This window comes from Melozone crissalis, unplaced genomic scaffold (genome assembly GCF_028551555.1).
Source record: "Melozone crissalis strain CALT ecotype California unplaced genomic scaffold, PUWL_Pcris_2 ptg000068l_1, whole genome shotgun sequence".
Lineage (NCBI taxonomy): Eukaryota > Metazoa > Chordata > Aves > Passeriformes > Passerellidae > Melozone > Melozone crissalis.
Window position 1 is genome coordinate 6,219,157 of NW_026535846.1, and position 20,748 is coordinate 6,239,904.

A 20,748-nucleotide genomic window follows, 5' to 3' on the forward strand; every position below is an offset into this window, starting at 1 on the left:
GATGAGGATCTGACTCCATGTTTCAGAAGGCTTCATTTATTATTTTATTATATATATTATATTGAAACTGTACTAAAAGAATAGAAGAAAAGGTTTCATCAGAAGGCTGGCTAAGAATAGAATAGGAAGGAATGATAACAAAGGTTTGTGGCTCGGGCTCTCTGTCCAAGCCAGCTGGGCTGTGATTGCCATTAATCACAAACAACCAACATGGGCCAATCACAGATGTACCTGTTCCATTCCACAGCAGCAGATAATAATTTTTTACATTTTGTTCCTGAGGCCTATCAGCTTCTCAGGAGGAAAAACCCTAAGGAAAGGATTTTCCATAAAAGATGTCTGCGACACTCGAGTGCAGGAACACCTGCAGGGATTTCAGGTGTATTTTCTGACAGCCTGTTCCTGGTGGCCACACCTGTGATTATTCCGGGGAGTCAGGCAAGAATTAGTCACTGGAGCTGCACCAGGAGTGGTGACTCTGCAGCAGCAGGAGCAGTACCAGTGTAAGAACAGCAAGCAAGGGCTGTGCAGGGTGGAAACCACGGGCTGTGAGCTGCTGGGCAGAGCTGCAGGTGAGCTGAATGGTGCACAACAGCTCTGCACTTTAAAGAAGAGATGTGGGCCCTCACAGCCTTCAGATGTTCTGGGATAAAAGTACAGAGATGTTTAATACCTCTGGGATTACTTAACACCAAAGGGAGCCTGAGAAAAATTCCCTCTTTCTCCCATGTGGGAAGGTGTTGCAGCCTCGAGTGTGTAATGCAGTGTCTGTGTGTAATGTTGGAATAATGACTTCAGCAGCCAGCATAAAGTCACAAAATTGTCCTGTATATTGTATTTTCTATCCTCCTGTTGGTTGGTATCTCTGTGATTTCAAGCTGGCTCATCTCAGATAGCTGTTCCTGCAAAAGGCTGCAGTCTTTAAAATAAAAAAAATAAGTTTTAAGTGTGTCTCTGAGAGTAGTGTATGTCTAAATTGGAACTTAGTGCCAGTGTTTGGGTTGCAGGAATCAGGGCATTGGGCACCAACCTCAGGATGCAGTTTTAGATGATGAAATTAAATGGAGTGGATTAACACGAGTAGTTAAGGATGAGAATGAAGAAAAGAAATATTTTGCATAGCAAAACAAAAGCTGTACACTAAAAAGAAATGGCATGTGCAGCTAAAAAATAAATAAAACTTTGACTGTAAGTATAGGGATATTAGATATGGAATTTTCTCAATTTTTGCAGGCTAGAGAGCTTAAAAATTAAGGCTCAGAGAAACATAAAGATTTTTCAGCTCCCTATTACATTGTTTCCAAGATAACTTTGGATTTCCCCCAGGTGGCACTTTCAAACTTTTCTTCTTCTGCAAAGCACAGAGATTCCTGCACTTTTCTGCAGCAGCTGAACTCCCTCAGCACCGTGGCAGTAATTGCTACCCAGTTTAATTCACAGCACCAGCAGAAATTCTGTTCCCCACTGTGATTTGTGACCCTCAGGACTGTCAGAAAATGTTCCTCTGCTTGCACGACCTGCACAGTTATTACCTGGTGGTTTGGCTAAGGAGGAATTTTATGAATCAATAAACTCAGTTTGAAGTACAACAGCTGCCCAGTCCGTGCATGTGGCAGATTTTGGGGTGGTGGCTGTTCCGCTATGGAGGTAAGGCCAGCTCCTAAATCTGATCTCAGAACCAAACTCTTTTAAAGCATGAGGAAATGTTCATCTCCCAGGCTCATTTCAGCACCATTAATTTGAATTTCTTAGAAATTAAGCCATCAGTTTTTAACTCTGTAATGCAGCAGGAAATGAAATTATGCTCTTGTTGTGTTGCCAGTACAAGCTGAGATCAATATTTCTTGAAGCTTTTTATGGTGCAGTGAAACAAGGGGGTTCTGGAAAGAAAATGAAATGGCTCTTCCTTGGTTTGCCAGATGAGTGAAATTCCGCTCTTTGCCCCTCAGTTTTGTGGCCCTCAGAGCCTCCTGCTGACCAGCACACACATCTGCTGGTCACTGCCCACGTGCAGAAGTGTTTGAGGTGCAGGTGACACGCTCACACCTTTGCTTTATTCTGCACCACAGCTCTAATTACCCAGATCTCAATTACTGCACTCATCTGTGGACCAGCAGTAATTAATTGAAATGGGGAATTCTCCTGCACTCAGTCAGTGCCTTCAGTGACACCTGGACAGGCAGGCAGGACAAGGGGGGATGGCCCTGAGCTAAAGGAGGGTGGGTTCAGATCAGGAATGAGGAAGGAATTGTTCCCTGTGAGGGTGGGCAGGCCCTGGCACAGGTGCCCAGAGCAGCTGTGGCTGCCCCTGGATCCCTGGCAGTGTCCAAGGCCAGGCTGGACACTGGGGCTGGGAGCAGCCTGGGACAGTGGAAGGTGTCCCTATGGCAGAGGGTTGGAATGGAATGAAGTTTAGGGTCCCTCCCTGTTGGAACCCCGGAAATTCCTTTGGCTGCCCTGGAGGACTTGAGACCCTGGCAAGGGGCTCAGAGACCTTGGTACAGAGTCAAAAACACCTGAGCCTTTGATTTTAGCCCATGGAAACAATTACCAACTTTGTGTGAGGATTTACAGGCCACAAGAGTTTGAGTAGAGTGATAGTGAATTTGTCACAGGATGAAAAAGTAGAATTTTGGGGTTTTAGAATGGTGGTTCAAGAGGCAAGATGGAGGAATCTGGGAGTGTCCTGTCCTTCTCCTTCTCCTTCTCCTTCTTCTCCTCCTTCTCCTTCTTCTTGTCCTCCATCTTCTGCTGTGGTGGTGGCACTTTTGGATTGGTTTAGAGACGAGACAGACTGTCTAACATGGGTGATAGGTATTGGGAAGTTATTGTAAATAAAGTACATGTGGTTCTTAGTATAAAAAGCCAGCACCACCCCAAGGGCAGGGACTGTGCCACAACCTGACCTGCTGGACAGATCTCAGCAAGTCAGAGAAAGAATGTAACAGATAAGGAAAAATAAACAATCTTGAAAAGCAGAACCGAGGAATCTCAACTTCTTTGGCTGTGGGGCTGGGAAAAAAGAGACTTTCTAATACCTCAGGAGCCATTCCAGCTGCAGAAATCGGAGACCTCCCAACCCAGCCCATTCCATCACTCCATGATTTTTGTTCCATTTCCATGTGAAGAAATGCTGGATCCCACTCCTGTTCCCTCCTGAGGAGCTGCAGCCCATCTCTAGAGCAGTGGGATGGATTCCCAAGGCTGAGTTCTCTCTCTGCACCTTGGGGCTGGGTGTGGGGAGAATCCCAGCAGGTTTTTATTGGAAAGTGAAGGGAAATATGCAGCAGTGGTGTGTTGGGATGCTCCCATACAGCCTGTGTGTGTGAAATCAGCCCTGGAGCCTCGCTCCAGACTGGCAGGCAGCTTAATTGCTTTTTGTTAGCAAGCTAAAGGATTCATTTGAAGGTGTAGAACTGTTTGTCTTTTTGCTGGCTTTGGCCTAATTACATGTAACCCATGGACTTGAATCGCATTGTTAATATTCATCTGGTGTTTGCAGAGCCTCTAAATAGAGGCACTCGATGTGCTCCAGCTTCACAGGCTGCATCTTCTGTTCTTAGCCCAGACAAAGCCTGTGCTCCATCCTGGGATCCAATCCTGCCTCTCCTGTGAGAACTGGCAGCACAATCAGGAGCTTCAGCCTTTCTGTGGCTTTTAATCTTTGAAACCACAGGAGTTTATGTGTCCCTGGGAACCACCATGGCCAAACCATCTCGGGGCTTATTCAGGGCAGAAAAGTTACACTTAAGTGAAAAAAAGAGAAGAGCTTGCAATCTGTAGATGAGCCCTGGCTGGTGTAAGATATTCCAGGGAGTTTGCTGGCATTTATTTTTGGAATTTTCAGGGCTGGGCTCTGGGGGTTGTTGGTGTGGTTAACACCCCAGTGCCCTGCCTGACAGGTCAATAACTCTCTGCCCATTTCGTGTGAGCAGCACAGCAAGGTTTGCTCTTGCTACATGATAGAAGTTGAAGTCTCCAGATGGAACTACATAGGTTGCAGCCCCTGCATTATCCCATCTTTTATTTAGGCCTGACAAGCTCAATTAGCATTATCTCGTGCTTCTGCATCGAGGGGACTCTTGTTAGAAAGGCAGGAGAAAAGGGGAAAAGTGAAAGATAAAGGGAGAATATTACTGAGGAAAAAGCAGTGAAATACTAAAAGGGATTTATCTGGGAAGAGCTTTCCCCTGGTACTGAACAATGGAAACAGCTATATTACTAAGAATTCTCTGAAATATGACTTTTTAGCTGCCAGTGCTTCAGAGATTTCCTTTTGCAACACGCTGCAACCTTGCAAATAAATGGATGCTGATCATACAGGTGAGAGAGCATACACACAACCACTCCTAATTAAATGGGGATGTGATTAATAACCTGTTTCTGTTTGCTGGTCCTGTTCCCTGTAGCCACTCAGCTACAATCCCTGTATTTTGGGGGAGAAAACAGAGTCTTGTCTCCTGAGTCAGTGCTATCTGCACAGCTCAAGGTTCACTTACAGACTCAGGCAATCTCATACATTTATAATCTGTCCCTTCCCTTTGGCTCAAGGATGGATTTAAATGGTCAGGACACAAGATTTTTTCATTTTTGAGCAATTACTCAGTTTTTGGCAGCTGAGCTCAGGCACTGCACTTAAGCAGGCTGCCTTGCAGAGGTGTTGGGCACCTGCTGCTCCCTCTGGTGCTGTGACCTTTGCAGGCTCAGTAAAGCACACAATCCAGCCCCACTCCTGTGCTGAGGAAAGGCAGTTTATGGGCAGCCATAAAAGAGCAGAGCACTGAGGCTTTTGGTGCCTGAATGCTTGCACAGAGTCATGCTTCATCCAGGAGCAGGGAGGGGACACGAGGAGCAGCAGCCTTGCCTTTGGTTCTGAGGAGATGAGGGAATTCTGAGATTGGGGAGCCTGGCACCTGCAGAACACCCCAGAGGCGGTTCCAGCCCAGTTTCACAGTGTTCTGCTCCATCCTCAGCAGGACACCGTGACTCACAGGCTGGGTTTTGGTTTCTGTGGTTTGTCCTTCCCCTTTGAAGTTCACCTGCAGCAGCTCAGCAGGAGGAGCCAAGGTCACACCAAGTGCTTGCACACAGAGTGAAAAGTGGGGAATTCTGCAGTGCTCCTTCCTGCCAGGGCAAGTTTGTGCCAGGGAATCATCCTGGCTGTGTCCAGCAGGGAATCCAGGGCTCCCATCCACCTGCAGAAGGTGGCCTGGACTGACAGACTGAGCACCCTGAGGCCAGAACAGAGAACTCAGTTTGATTCTAAGCTTTGGGAATGGATGCTCAGAGAGGAACAGGCACTTTCTTGAGCCCAGCAGTATCTCCAAGCGTAATGCAGATTTTTTTTTTTTTTTAACCCAGGCCATTCTAAGAATCCATTAAGTTCTCATTGCTAAAGAGAACTTTCTCATTGCTAAAGTTCTCTTTAGCAATGAGAACTTCATGGATTCTTAGAATGGCTTGAGTTAAAAAAAGACCTTTGAAGATCAAATCCCAGCCTGACTGGCTATGCAGAAAAAAAAAAAAAATCAAAGACAATCTTCTGGAAATAGGGCAAGTAAAAATGAGGCTAAGTTTGTTTATTTTTTGCCTTAGCTCTAACAGAGTCATCAGCACTCCAACACTTTGTGTTATCCATACCTGCTCAGCCCTCCAGCTCTCCAGGACATGTGAGAGTTACTTGGTTCTGACCTGGCTGGAGGTGGTGAAGTTATCAGCACAGATGCCCCTTATCTCTCTGACCTTCAGCGTGAAAAGAGGCTCTTATCAGGCAGTGATGGAAGAGAGAGAATGGATGGCAGGAAGAACAAAGCCTTGGTGATATCTTCCTGCTGAGGCTTTTAGAGAGCTGCTTCTCTGCATGACCTTCCCACTGCTCAGATTTATTTGACTATTAAAATAAAAACTGAACTTAACTGGAATATGACTGCAGAAACAAAAAGGTGTCAGTTCCCATAATTTAACTGCAATAAAACCAGCACAATCCCCAGTTCTCTGTGTTTTCTCCAATATAATATTCCCTGGCCTTCTCATTAGCTATCATTGCTTCCATCCAAGATGCTGCTGGGAGATGAAAAGTATTTGATATATATCTATATATGTACATATAACCTAAATACATTGTGGAATGCAGCACATCGCGAGCCATAATAAAAATTTTAATTATGAATATCTTCTGCACATGGAAGTTATAAATAGCAGAGATGCTAAAGCTTGCATTTTCCAAGTGCAAACAAACTGATTCCCTGGGGCTGGCAGAAGCTGGGCAGGGGTGGGCAGTGCCACAGCTCCTGGGCCAGGTCTGCTGGGCTGTCCCTGCTCTCTGCCCCACCTGGCATGCTCAGAAGCCACTTGTGGTTTTCTTTTCCACTGCAACCAACCCCATTTCCATAATTCTTGAGCCTCTTTGGCTGTGCTCCAGAGATGGAGTCCTTTACCCAACCCATAACAAAATGCAGGTCCTGTGCTGTGTCTTGTTGACATTGCACTGGCCATTCCCAAGTGAGGGGCCTTGGACACTGCAAAATTAAGGAAATTTTTCCTCACTTCCTTCATTACAGTGTGTTCTTTCACGGGCTCTGCCATGTGGGATCTTCCCCAGCTTTCAGGTTCTGAAGGCTTACATTCCCAGTGATGGCTGATCTGCTGTATAAAACTTTGCATTTGAGGTTTTTTCTTTCTTTGTGTTGTTTGCTTTCCTAAGAGCCTTGCTGCCTTTTGCCAGACTGTCGCAGGCATCTTTTTTGAAAAATCCTTTCCTTAGGAGTTTTCCTCCTGAGAAGCTGAGAGGCCTCAGGAACAAAATGTAAACAATGGTTATCTGCTGCTGTGGAATGCAACAGGTGCATCTGTGATTGGACCACGTTGGATGTTTGTAATTAATGGCCAATCACAGTCAGCTGGCTCGGACAGAGAGTCCAAGACAGTTGCCTTTGTTATCATTCTTTGCTTTCTGTTTTTAGCTTAGCTAGCCTTCTGATGAAATCCTTTCTTCTATTCTTTTAGTATAGTTTTAATGTAATATATATCATAAAATAATAAATCAAGCCTTCTGAAACATGGAGTCAGATCCTCATCTCTTCCCCAGTCTGAAAACTCCTGTGAACACTGTCACATCAGACAAGCTCTTACCTGAAGTCATTTACCTGCATCCTGGTCCAAGAATTCCCTTTCCTTGTGCTATTATTTATTTGTGAGCATTTCCTCAGCACCTGCCCCTGCTCCTTTTCTGTGCTGGAGCCAAATTCCCCCTGTTTCCCCCTTGGAGCTGCATCCTGGGGAGCTGCTCTCCCTTTCCCCCCTGCCCTGCCCTGCCTGCTGCTGCTCCAGGTGGGCTTTCCCTGATTTTCCTCTGCCAAGGGCTGCCTGTCCCAGGGCACTGCCCCTGCGGCTGCTGCCCAGCACCTGCCTTGTGCTCCTCAGTGCTTTCATCTCTTCTCTGGCTGTCTCATCCCCTCGCTGTTCTAATTGCTTTTCCTAATGCTAGGTTGTCCTCCTTTAGTAATTTTTTCTTGTATTATTTTGGAGATTGATCCTATTAAGTTCTTACCCCTCAGTATGTCATCCCCAGCTTTGAAAGCAAAGTCATTTGTTGCCAGCTGCAGCTGAATTACCTATGCATTAATTGACTTTGTAGCTTCCTGATTTTCTCACAGACTTTTTCTTTATATGACATCCTTTCTTTTGAAAAAATGTTAAGCACCACTTACGTCAAATACCCTGCTTGGAATTTTGCTGCTTGCTTCTCTGAGCTTGTCACCAAACCCCCGAGCCCTGCTGATGTTATTTCCAGTTTGCCTGACACATATTACAAAATTAACAGCTTTGAAACAGCACAAGAGTTGCCTGTGTGGAGCTCTGTAAAGATTAAATTTCTCCTGACCCTCTTTCTGCAGTGCTTTCTGTTCAGGACACACAAGGGCATCTTTCTTGTGCTTGAAAGCCAGCCCTGATGCATTTTCTGTGCAGTTTCCTGCTCTGGGTTTAGCACAGAGCAATAAAGAGGCACATGGAGAGAGAAATGTATTGAATAGAGCCTAATGACTTCTCTCAGGCTTTGCAGCACTGCTAATTACACAGCAGAAAAGGCACCTTTGAAGTTGCTGTGCCTCTGGGGCAGCCAGCCTCCCTTACTCAGTAGCCTGCAAGGTAAATGTTCCATCTCCTCCTTCCTTCCCAGAGCAAAGCACAGCTTGGGCACATCCTGATCCTGTGGGGCTGCTGCTGCTGGTGGCTGTTCCTGGGGTGGGACAGCAGCAGAGAGCTGCTCCTGCTGCAGAAATCACTGCAGCACTCCTGGCACAGCCAGAGAGCTTCCCAGCCCTCCTCGAGAGGCACTCAGCCACAGCCTGGTCCCCAGGGCACTGTCAGAGCCATCTGTATCTGCATCTGACAGGCAGCAGCCTGATCCCAGCCCAGCCCGCTGCCTGTTGTGTAATGAAACACAGAAAAGGCTCACACAGCCCTTTTGGTGTCAGCCAGGGTGATGTGGAGATCTCTGACCGTGTTCACAGGGGTTCTGGGATGAGGGAAGAGATGAGGATCTGACTCCATGTTTCAGAAGGCTTGATTTATTATTTTATGGTATATATTACATTAAAGCTATACTAAAAGAATGGAGGAAAAGGTTTCACCAGAAGGCTAGCTAAGCTAAGAATAGAAAGGAATGATAACAAAGGTTTGTAGCTCGGGGCTCTGTGTTTAAGCCAGCTGACTGTGATTGGCCATTAATTAGAAACAACCACATGAGACCAATCCCAGCTCCACCTGTTGCATTCCACAGCAGCAGATAACCACTGTTTACATTTTGTTCCTGAGGCCACCCAGCTTCTCAGGAGGAAAAATCCTAAGGAAAGGATTTTTCATGAAAGATGTCTGCGACAGAGATCTTTGTAGGTTGTTCCTTCCAAGTGGCTCTGGGGAGGATTTGCATCCCAGGAACTCCCAGGGGAAGGGGCAGGAGCCCTTGGGCACCTCTGAGTGGCACAGGGGAGCTGGAGCATCATGGAGCTGATCATCCTGGCATTGTTTGAAAGTGGAAAAGCTTGAGGATCTCAGCATGCCTGGCTGCGGAGCATCAAATCACCCCAGCATTTGATTTCATAGAAACATTGGAATTATTTGTGTTGGAAGGGACCTCCAAGATCTTCTTATTCTGTGGAGGAATAAAGTGTAAAAAAATAAAGAGTGCAGAAGATAGTCTCACCCCTGAGGAGGTGCAGCTGTACCAATCACCAAAGATTAGGAACAGGCCTGCCCTTAACAGGCCACAGCTGTGTCCAACAAGAAGATGAGTGCTACAAAAGAGTGGGTTAGGTGGTGGAGAAGAGAGATGGAATTTGTTGGCTCAGCTGTGAAGAAGAAGGAGTCAGTGCTGTGAGGAGATGCCCATGAGAAATCACCAAGAAGGATGGAACTTCTGCAATAAGATGACAGCATCATTCCACCCCCTGGGACCTCCCACTGTCCCAGGCTGCTCCAAGCCCCATCCAACGTGGCCTTGGGCACTGCCAGGGATCCAGGGGCAGCCACAGCTGCTCTGGCACCCTGCGCCAGGGCCTCACCAACCTCACAATAAAGGAATTTATCTCAATATCTAACCCTGCCCCTGGGTTTGAACCACAGCTCTGCACCAGCCTCATTCAGAGTGCAGGGACACCTGCAAAACCCACAGGGTGCCCAGAATCCATCTCAGCCCTGAGCCAACCAAAACTTGGGGCTATCCCAGGGCTTCCAGGGGTGTGAAGAATTTAAGAACCAGGAGATGGGACTCCCATGCCTTGATTTGCCACAGGCTTTCCATGGGATGAGCTTCAGCTCCTGTGTGCTAAGAGGAATTCACAGTGATTCCCTGCACCAGCTCCCAGGCAGGAGGGAGCTGCAATAACTCCTGGAGAGCTGAAGGAACCTGGAGCCTCTGGCAGAGTGTCCAGCTCATGCAGAAAGCTGACAGCACCTTCCCAGACAGCTGGGTCAGGGCTCACTGCTGTCATTGGCAAAGTATGACCCAACCTGCATGGCCCAAGGAGGAGAGGTGATGGAAATTTTTATAGAAAACATCTCAGAAACTGTAAACAACATATTTTCTACACAGAGATGAGGACGGAGATTAATGTCTGAATTACCATGGATAATTAGTGTAGCAGGTAATCATTTAAAATCTGGCACATCTGTGAATACATCACTTTGACTGAATTAGAAAATATTTGCAACAGCTACAGCGAAATGGCTTCAGCCATCCCACAGGGAAATCTTTGTAGGAGATTAATTCTCACTTCAAATGGCAGAGATTTGCAAGAGGATTATGTGGCCAGGATGACACATTCCCATTGTGCTAGGGAGTGAGACAGGTTTTTTTTCCTCACAGCAGAGCCAGTGCTGCTTTCTTTGAGTTCATGGATTCTTTGAGCTTGAGGGCTTGGCCCTCTTAAGTGTGGAGTGTTTGATAGCTGAAACGCTGAGCAGTGCTTGAAAGGAAATGGTGACAAGAACAAGGGTGAGTGAGACAGAAGCTCTCAAAGAGAGGACACTGAAATCCCAACTTAGATGAAAATTCCTGAAGCAGCAAGGTCACGCTGGCAAAGCTGGTGAATGTGGGGTTTGAGCTTATTATAAATGTTCCCAAAGAGTTGTCATCTAAGAACACTGCATGAGGCAGCACAGGGCTGGGAGGATGCTGCACTCACTGCTCAGTCTCAGGCAGCTCCCAAAAATGTGCTTCTTGCCCAGGGGCTAGCAGTCAGTGGGGAACACCCCAAACCAGGGCCACATTCCCAGCCAGTGCAGGGACTGATGTCCTGGCTGTAAATCCCAGGTGCTCCAGCTTTGAACTGGCTACAGAACAGACACTGAAGTGTTTTTTTGGTGCTCAGCACAGGGAGGAGAGTTCGGGGAGCTGCAGCTCTGTGTGAGGATTTTATTGCTTACAGCACTAAGGAGAGCTCTAACCAAGAAAATGGTGGTTTCCTGGCACGCAAAGACATTGTCAGTAAAATTGAAGTGTCTCTTTGCTGTATATTTCCAACACAAAACTGCTGCCAGGAGCTCTCATCTGATTTGCTCAGGTTCACAAAACATCAAGGTGAATAATTGAGACAGGCTGCGTTTGCAAACTCTGGGGAATTTGTGGCAGCAGAACAGAGAAGGGGAGAGAAGACACTTTGAGCTTGGTACAGAGGGTCTGGTCTGTCTTTTCAGAGAGGTTGTGGTGCACTTGTTGACTGAGACAGCACAAGAAGAAATGCGGGTGGGGTGAAGGCAGCATGCACAGGCACACCCAGACCAGCAGGGATTTGTTCAGAGCAGCCTCCGAACTTCCCAAGGGAAAAGCCTTGCTGAGCTCCACAGCTCTCAGCCCTAGGAAAGCCCGTGTAGTCACAGGATCCAGAATTATTTGGGTTGGGATCACCTTTTCCAAGCCTCTGCCATGGCAGGGAAACCTTCCATGAGAGCAGGCTGCTCCACGCCCTGCCCAGGCTGGCCTGGGACACTCCAGGGATGAAATGTCCCATCCAGCTGTTTTAAAAATGAAAGCACAAAAAGTTTTAAAAAAAACCCAGAAAAGCTTTTTAAGCCTTTTCCTTCCTTTCCCAGAAACAAATTTGCAATCCCCAAGGTAGAGATTTGCTTTACCTTCCTCTTCAAACAGCATCCAGCATCCAGTGCCAAACAGCATCAGCCCAGGATGGGCCCTTTGATGCTGTGCTGGAGGAAACTCCTGATCCCACACTGACACCAGGCCTTTGATGGGCTCTGGTACAGGGGAGGGGTGGATTTATCACAGAATATGCCGGGCTGGAAGGCAGCACATTCACACCTACTCCTTGTCAGGACCCAGAACATCCCTCTGCTGTCCAGGATGGCCAGGACCCCTGCCAGGGGGCTCAGAGGCCCTGGCACACAGCCCAGAACACCTGTGGGTTTGATTATGATCCGTGGAGCAAATTACCAACCTTATATGAAGGTCAGCAAGCCACAACAGTTTAGGTAGAATAATAGTGAAGTTATCACGGGGTGGAAAAGTAGATTTTGGGGTTTTGGTATGGGGGTTCAGGGGGCAAGATGGAGGGAACTGGGTGTGTCCAGCCTTTCTCCTTCTCCTCCTTGGCCTCCATCTCCTGCTGTGATGGTGGCACTTTTGGATTGGTTTAGAGTAGAAGCTCACTGTCTAACACAGGTGATAGGTATTGGAAAGTAATTGTAAATATTGTACAGGTAGTTTTTAGTATAAAGACTGTTTGTCAGTGCCCCGGGGCAGGCAGAGTGCCTGGAACTGTCCTGCTGGACGGACCTTGGCAGTGCAGGAGAAAATATTTTATAGATAAGATACAATAAACAACCTTGAGACCGAGAAATGAAGAGCCCTGACTCTTTCTTCAAGTGCCAGGCTGGGAAAAGAGACTTTGGAACTCTTCTCGGGGTCACTGTGAGCAACTAGAGATCCCGACAACTCCTGTGCTGACAATGAACTCAAAAGAGCCATCTCTATCCAAAATAAGTCTTTGCACCATCCTTCAGCTCCTGCCTTGCCCAGAGCTCCCCAGGCAGTGCTGCCAGGTTTAGTTCCTGCTCAGCCCCAGCAGGGCTGTGTAATCCAGCCCTGGGCTCGTGCAGATCTTCCCCTACAAAATGCTGTAGATGCTCAGACCAGCAAAGTGCAGCTGCCACTGGGCTTTTCCTGGTAAAGAGCAGGGGAGGTTAAGCTTGGATACCAGGAAAAATTCCTTTTCCTAGAGATTTGTCCAGCACTGGCACAGCTGCCCAGAGCAGTGATGTGGTCCCCATCCCTGCAGGGATTTAAAAGGAGGGTGGATGTGGCACTTGGGGCCAGGGGTGAGTGGTGGTAGCCTTGGGGAATGGCTGGAGTTGATGATCTCAGAGGGCTTTTCCATGATAAATGATTCTATATCCAGGTGAGGCACAGAAAGTGCAGCTCAGGCCCCTTCTCTCCCTCCTCCCTGGTCCCTCTGGGCTCACCTGGCCTGCAGTGCCCATTGTTCCTCTTGTTTCAGCTCAGGCTGCCCAGACCTGGGAAGGCTCAGGTGGAAAGATGGGCATGAGGCAGGTGTGGGCAGGGAGCAGCCAGCCCTGCTTCTGGAAGGGGCTGAGGCAGAGACAAATGAACTAAAAATGAGCAGGAGTTGTTCTTTTTTCTCCTTCCTTCCTCCCTCCCTCCCTTCCTCCCTCCCTCCCTCCCTCCCACTTTCTCTCTCTCTTCCTTCCTCTCTTTTCTCTTTCTTTCTTTTCTTTTTCTTTTTTTCTGGTGGCAGTTATTCCCACTGCTACAAACTGCCTTTTTTTTACTACCCAGGACTTCATTTCCAGCAGCATCAACTCGTGACACTTCACAGCAATGCTGCAGTTCACCTGTTTATGGGGTGTGATGGTGTTTGAGGAAAAGGGGCAGGACAGGCTGCACCTCTGAGCTTGCAGAGAGCCCCTGTGGTAAACTGGCAGGGGACAATGATGTTCTGGGCTGGTTGAGACCATCTGCAGAGATTAATGTGCTCCTGGGCCACTGAGACAGTCGTTCTAAATCCAGGGCTGCACATAATTTGAATACATTACCAAAATGGAGTTCAGCTGCACCTCACTGTCAAAATGTGAGCATATTTTACCCGTTTCAGGGCGCTGGAGCATGGCCAGAGAGCCAGTGTAGTAATTTTTTGGGTAGATGTTCAGCAATATTTTATTAAACTCCCTGTCCTACACTTCAGTGCCTGCCTGCCAGAGCTGCAGCCCAGCACCCCTCGCTCAATAAGCTGCTTGTTCCAGCCTCGCTGAAATCTCCTCAGAAAATTAAACTCCTGCATTGTCCTTTTCTCCCACCTTGTGCTGTGCTTAGGCTGAATCACCGTGGCTCTGGTTTAATCTGGTGTCAGACACCGTTCGCGCAAATGCTGAAATGTCACAACCATCAGCTTAGCGCTGCTCTGCAGAGGTAACAACACACACTACACCACTTCTGCTCAGTGTGCTGCTGTCAGCTGCGTTCAGCACTAATTATTTCCCCCCCTTTTCTGCCTAATGTCAGAATTTCTGCAGAACCTACAAAGCAGTGGCTTTTTTTTTGACTTTAAAACCTGCACAGAGCAGCACGAGATGTGGTTTGAGTCCCTGCAGCATCTCTGGCTGCCGGGAGCTGCCTCTGCCCTGGTGTAGGAGGGAATATGCATTGTGTTACTGGGTTGGCTCCACTGTCATTAAAAATTGACTAAATTTTGCTCCCCAAAACCAGCTATTCTGAAGTCTGTAAGGTCAGTCTCTTCCATAACTCAGCATTCCTTTCCTGGGATCTGTATGGAGCCAGTGTCTGTCTGTACAGCTGTGAAATGGTGGTGTTAACTTCCCACCTCCACTTTGTTGGGGTGAAAAACACCAGGGCACAGCAAACCATCATGGTGATAATATAAATACAAAACCTACCAACCCAAGAGTGAAGTGTCTCCTGGCTTCTGTAAGGATAGTGCAGAGGCAGGATGTAAAATACGGCACACATAAAATGTGTCATTTCCTTATAAGAGCAGAATTAATGGAGGCCGTAAAAAACAAATCAAAAACCACTATGGAAGACCTTTTTTCCCAGGGAAGAATATGAGAATTCATTTGATTTAGACATGAGGAACAGTGGTTTGTGACAATAAAAGTGCTAGCAAAGAGCAAAATAAGAAATGTGTTTTCTTGCTTCTTGCATTGGTGAGCTAATAAGCACAACCTCTTAAGGACAAAGCTGGCCTCTAGCACAGGGAATTCTCCTTGCTGTGTTTTGCTTTATTCTGGCCTCTAGCACAGGGAAGTCTCCTTGCTGGGTATTGCTCTCCTCTGGCCTCTAGCACATGGAATTCTTGCTGGGTATTGCTCTCCTCTGGTCTCTAGCACAGGGAAGTCTCCTTGCTGGGTACTGCTCTGGTCTCTAGCACATGGAATTCTCCTTGCTGGTATTGCTCTATTCTGGCCTCTAGCACAGGGAATTCTCCTTCCTGGGTATTGCTCCCCTCTGGTCTCTCAGTGGTTGGTATTTTTTCACTCCAGTTACATTTCACACCAATTTTTTGACGCCCACCCCCAGCGAGGGTGATGTAAGGAGTGACGCTGCTCTGCCTGCAGCTGGGGGAATCCCTCACGCCTCCCCTGCTCAGCCTGGCCCCAGGAACAGCTGCCTGCAGCTGCTGATGGTCTCTGCCCTCCTCCCACAGGACCACGCGGACATCGAGTGGAAGTTTGCGCGGACGAAGCTCTGGATGAGTTACTTTGATGAAGGCGCCACTCTGCCCCCTCCTTTCAACATTGTCCCCAGCCCCAAGTCGGTCTGGTACCTTTGCAAGTGGATCCACAACCAGCTGTGCCCAGGAGATGACTCTGACAACGAACAGAAGAGGCACGAAAACCTCAAAACATTCACAGTAAGGAGCTCACGGGCTTGTGCTTGGTTTCTGGAGGGTGTTGGGGATATTCAGGGTTGTGAGGGATGAGCAGAGGGTTGCTGGATCATCACTTGCTGTCTGGGTTTGAGAAGCCAGGTGTCTGCTAAGGAAGGCAGGAGCCTCCTGTGAAATGGGAAATGTAAAACCCCTCCCTCTGAATTATTATGATTTTGAAAGTAAGCAGCTCTCAGGCAAAGATATGGGAATAGAAATAACAGTTCTTTACTAGGAAAACTAAAATACAAAATGCAATAGTACAAAAAACCCCACTGCCAGAGTCAGACCATGCCCTGTCCCCCTGTGTGTCAGGGCAGTGTCCCAGCCCCATGCCATGGGGGCTCAGCCCTCCTGCAGTGCCAGCTGTGGCTCTGCTGCAGCAGGGATCCTGCACAAGGGGGGAGTTTTCCTCTGCAGCTCCAGGGCTGCTGCAGATGGGCCTGGGCTCCCTCTGGCCATGCAGGGCAGCAGAAAGCTGCTCCTCTGGCAATGCAGGGGGCAGAGGCTGCTGTGCTGTGCCAGGCTGAGGTTGGATCCAGGTAGGAATGCTTGGCTCCTCCCCTGGGCGGAGCATCTCCCCATGGGATGCTGGGATTGGATCAGCCCTGCAGGGACACTCGGTGGCCATGGACAGCAGAGATCTCCTGGAGGGAGGGTTGGCTGTGGGAGAGATAAAGGAAAAACTGCCCCATGGACAGCAGAGAACTGCCCCAGCTCTGACAAATAACAAATAGAACACACACCCAGCTAAACCTGAGACACTTGCTCAGAGCCATGGGGAGTTCTGAAGGCAGGAGCAGACAGGTGACACCCCTGTGCCTTTCTCTTTCCAGGAACGTCATGCTGACAACCTGATTCAGAATCAACATTACCAGGTAAACTTTTGGGCAAATAAAGTTTTTACTTGCTGTTTCTTTCTCCTGCTCATTTTCCAATACTTCAGTTCTTGCTTGTTTCCAGAATATATGTTGATAAGTGTAGGTCCTCTAAGAGGATTTAGCTTATCATGGATTAAAGCATTTCCTCGTTGGGGGTGGATGGTTCAGTAAATCTGTCCTTGCCTTTCAGCCCCTCTGGAATAGTGGAAAACTTGCAGGTATCAGTGTGGCTGCTGAAGTCAAGGTCACATCCCCATTGCCATCAGGCTGTCAGGACATCCTAGCTAAAACTATTTCTGCAGCATTTTTACACTCCTGTGTTGTTCCTCTCTTGCTCTTTTTTGTAAAGCACCCCTAACTCAGACTGTGGTTGGGATATTGTTTTGTTAGGGACAGCTTGGGAAGGAGGAATGATTCCTTTATTGAATCTTGCTGGTTTGTTTATTCTCAGCCTGCCTGTCATCAAGTACTCATTAAACTCAACCTACAAAAGGATGAAACTTCATTAAAAATACAAGCTTCAGCCCTTGAATTCAGTGGGATGTATTATGCCAGCACGCTGGAAGGAAAAAAATTCTCCAAAATGTTAGGTGGTACATTAGGCTGCACTGCCAAAAGCCATTAGTAATTTGTCTTACTTAAGACATCTCCTGCTTTCTGAAGAGCACTTTTATCAGAAGTTGGTGGTTAACATAATTAGTCACCTCTGACAACTGGCATATGGAGCTTTCTGACTTCACAGCACAGCTTAGGGCTGCGACATTGGGATCTCTGAAAAACCTCCCATCAAAGCCTTGTTGCAGACACCATTTTCAGCTTGGTGTTGCTCAGATTGTTTGTGAAGGGGGAGAGATGCAGGGCAGGTTTGGAGCAGTCTCTTCCCTGCACACAACAGGCACAAACAGCCTGGGTGTGTTTTGGCTGGCACAGATAAATGTGCAAGCTCAAAGCACCAGTTTGCTTCTGTGAAGCCATCAGGGAGGGACATGAGCGGAGCAAAATGGAGCTCATCCTACCAAAAACATGGGGTACAGCAGACAGGTGACACAGAGGAGTGAGAGTCCCTGGAGAAGTCACTGGGAGTGTGGTTTGGCCCTTCCAGTGCTGCCCACAGATGGTGCAGCCACCCTTAAAGGAGTTTCTGCCCTTGGGGAGCACTCAGGCAGCTGCAGATGTGGTTTGAGGTGAATGTCCATTGACCCATGGGATCCTGGCTGTTCTTCACATTATTTATTGCCAACACAGCCTCCTTGGCTTCAAATACTTGATAAACCACCTTCAGATGCCAAATTCAGTCCATCATGATACGCAGCGTGCACATGAGATTGGTAATTGTAAAACCTTTCAGCAGCTGAGATTAAAGAGCCCATCCAAGAACTGCTTGGAGAGAGCACTCCTAGAATTTTTTTTCTCCATGACTTGCACATTTACAAGCCCCAGCACAAAACAACTGCTTTGCCTTTAAAATTGAGTTAACAGTTAAAAACTGAGCATCCATAAGATGGAAGCTGTATCGCCCCTTCCCAAGGTTTGCTGTGCTTAAAAGGAAGCATTTTGTTTCTGGTGGTGAGTGGTTTTTAACCAGCAGAGTCAGGACAGCTGCTGTTGGCAAGAGCTCAGGGAAACACAGCAAGAACAAAGTTTGGGCTGATCCAGCAATTGAATCACTTGGACTGTTTCCTGTTCCAGGAAGTGATAAGAAATCTTGTGAAAAGGTACGTCGCTGCAATGATAAGAACTTCCAAAACCAACGAAGGTTTAACTGAAGAAAACTTCAAGGTAATTTATTATTCCTCAATAATAATTTGTTTTATTAATTCAAACAGCCACTTGCAGAGTTTGCACTAACTCGTTAGGGTGATTTGTGATGTGTGGAAGTAGGATTGTGACTGAAGCTGGGAATGTATCTGATGGGCCTTTGGGGTTTTGTGGGCAGAGTGAGTTATTATTGAGTGTCTTCCTATATGACCACCTCCCATATTTTAATATACAATATGCTATGCAGACAAAAGCATTCGAAAAGAGTAGGAATGAAATATGTGACTTGAGTCAACATCACATTCCCAATCCTAATGCAGACAGAGCCAAAGGATGGGTTGGGGTTGGTGGATATTAAGATTACTCACCAACAAATGTAAAATTGGGCCTATCAGCCAGAAAAGATTCCTGACATATTTCAGCAATTTTCCCTGTTCTGTAACTCTTTTATCTGAATTTTTGGGGTGTGCAGGAGGGGTTGATCAACAGGGCTAGTCCCCAACTTTTGGAGACAAAAGCGTTGTGAGGTCCCCAATTCTGTGACACTGGACATGGGTGTGATGTTCTTGTGTGGCTTGGTACCAGCCACTGGCACAACTGAGCCCCCCCGAGGGAATGTGGTCATTCCTTCCTGTCAGATTAGGCTGCCGGGGTAATTCCTGTCTCCTCTTGCCCCAGGAATTAAAACAGGACATCTCGAGCTTTCGCTATGAAGTTCTTGACCTCTTGGGCAACAGGAAGCCCCAGAGGAGAAGTTACTCTACCAGCAGCACAGAGGTGTCCCAAAAGGAGGAGACAAACGAGGACAATGCTGCGGAAAAACCCAGAGCCAAGAGCGTGTCCTTCAATGTAGCCAACAAGAAGAAGGACTTCAACGTGTCTGCCCTGATTAAAACCATGTCTGGGATCAACATGGTGGAGGAGAAGCCAAAAAGCAACGGGATCAGCAAGCGCTCGTTCGTGCGCAACGGGAACCGCGTGCAGAGACTCTCCAGCTCCAAGAAGGAATCCTTCAAGAGGCTGGGCCTGCTCTTCTCCAAGATGAACGGGCACGTCCCCGAGCCCAGCTCAGAACCCATGTACACCATCTCAGACGGCATCATCCAGCCACACTACATGTGGAAAGACATTAAATATTCTCCCATGGACAGAGAGAGAGAAGAGAATTGTTCCAAAAGTGAAATTAACCTCAATGAGGTGGCCTACAGTGGGAACACGAGACTCACAGGACAGAGCAAGGAGTGCCCTGTGGTTTGTACCAGTTCCCTTCACTGTGCTTCCAGTATTTGTTCCTCTAACTCCAAACTCATAGACTCGTCAGAGGATGTGTTTGATTCCTGGGGAGAGGCCTGTGACTTGTTTATAAACCAGTGGAAAGATGGGCAGGAGGATCATGTTACCACCCGGCTCTGAGCAAAGCTCTCTTCACTCTCACTGCAAAACTCAGCCAAGTATTGGTAATTGTTTGCTCTCATCTGGTTCAGCATCACTGTTTCCTTTCTGTCCACAGGTGAAAAAAAAAGTGTAAACCTACTTATGTTATAGCCTATTTTGTAGCCATCTGCACCTTTTTTAATTTACTTCTTTTTTTTACACTCACTAATACTTAACGAATGGTTTCACCATTGATAAGGTTGCCATAAACCACAGGAATCCCTCTGGATGCAGTCTTAGTCTCCAAACCCCACAGACCTGAGGCGTGCAGGTGGCTGAGGAAAGGATTTCTCCAGTGCTCCCGTCATCATCCCACCCCAGCTGGGTTCAGTGCTGCTGTCCAGCACCATTGGCTCTGCATCCTGCTCAATGTTCCTCATCAACACAAACAGCTGTTCAGCAGGAGGCTGAGAATCACACTGAAAATGTTTTTTAAAAGGGTTTTGACCTATAACTGGTGTTTTTGTTTTCCTTTAAGCAATATGACTTCTTTTGGTTGTGCTTGTTTTTTCAGGCCACTATATTAATATTGTAAAGTATTACTGAATATGAAACCTCTTTGATCATCCACCTGGAACATGTTTTTGTTGCTAACATATTTGCTTATGTACCTAATTTCCCTTTTGGGGGGCAGAAGGACTTTCCAATTAGGCTGACAGTGGGAGTCAGCACCTGGCCTTGCCTCCAACTCCTGTGTAGATGAACTGAAAAGAAAAACAACCCAAAACAACCTTGGCTGCTTGAAATACAGCCCTCAGAGTAGTTTCTAATAGGCTGAACCAAAACCCAGCTCTAAGCCTTGCCTTTATTTTGCAATTCCTAATTTTACTTCCAGTGCTGCATTCACTTTTTGCTGCCTCTCTGATGGGTGCCAGGGGAAATCCATCTCCTGAGGGAGAGCATCTTCCCTGGGCCCCTGAGCTGCAGGTCTGAAAAGCAGCCTGAGCAGCATGGAACAGCTCTGCAGGTCCTTCTCTGAGGTGCAACAAAAAGCAGTGTGTCAGGAGGTGAATCTTTTATTATCTTTTATTTCCCCAGCTGTGGGGGTGTTTGGACAGTGCTTAGCACTGTCACTGCTGCTGTCCCAAGGAGCATCAAAGCGGGGAGAAAAACCCATCAAGGGCAAGGTGGTTGAATTCTTAACAGGGATTTTTATTTTAATTTTTTAACAATGGGATACTTGAACTTTATTCTGCAGTGTTGCTAAGAAGCACAGATGATTGGCACTCACCACCACCTCAGAGCTGGTCTTGGTCAGC

The 20,748-nt window shown here is 47.3% G+C and overlaps 1 protein-coding gene across 2 annotated transcripts in view; it reads left to right on the forward strand.

Moving 5' to 3' along the window:
- Positions 1-20,637, forward strand: part of TRPC5 (transient receptor potential cation channel subfamily C member 5) — a 104,147-nt gene extending 83,510 nt beyond the window's left edge. For both annotated transcript variants that reach the window (XM_054289574.1, XM_054289575.1), the window contains exons 8-11: positions 15,195-15,401; positions 16,253-16,294; positions 17,987-18,076; positions 18,734-20,637. In XM_054289574.1, the coding sequence (XP_054145549.1) occupies positions 15,195-15,401; positions 16,253-16,294; positions 17,987-18,076; positions 18,734-19,468 (1,074 nt within the window). In that variant the 3' untranslated portion in view covers positions 19,469-20,637. The remainder of the gene's footprint in view (positions 1-15,194; positions 15,402-16,252; positions 16,295-17,986; positions 18,077-18,733) is intronic.
- The last annotated feature ends 111 nt before the right edge of the window (positions 20,638-20,748 follow it).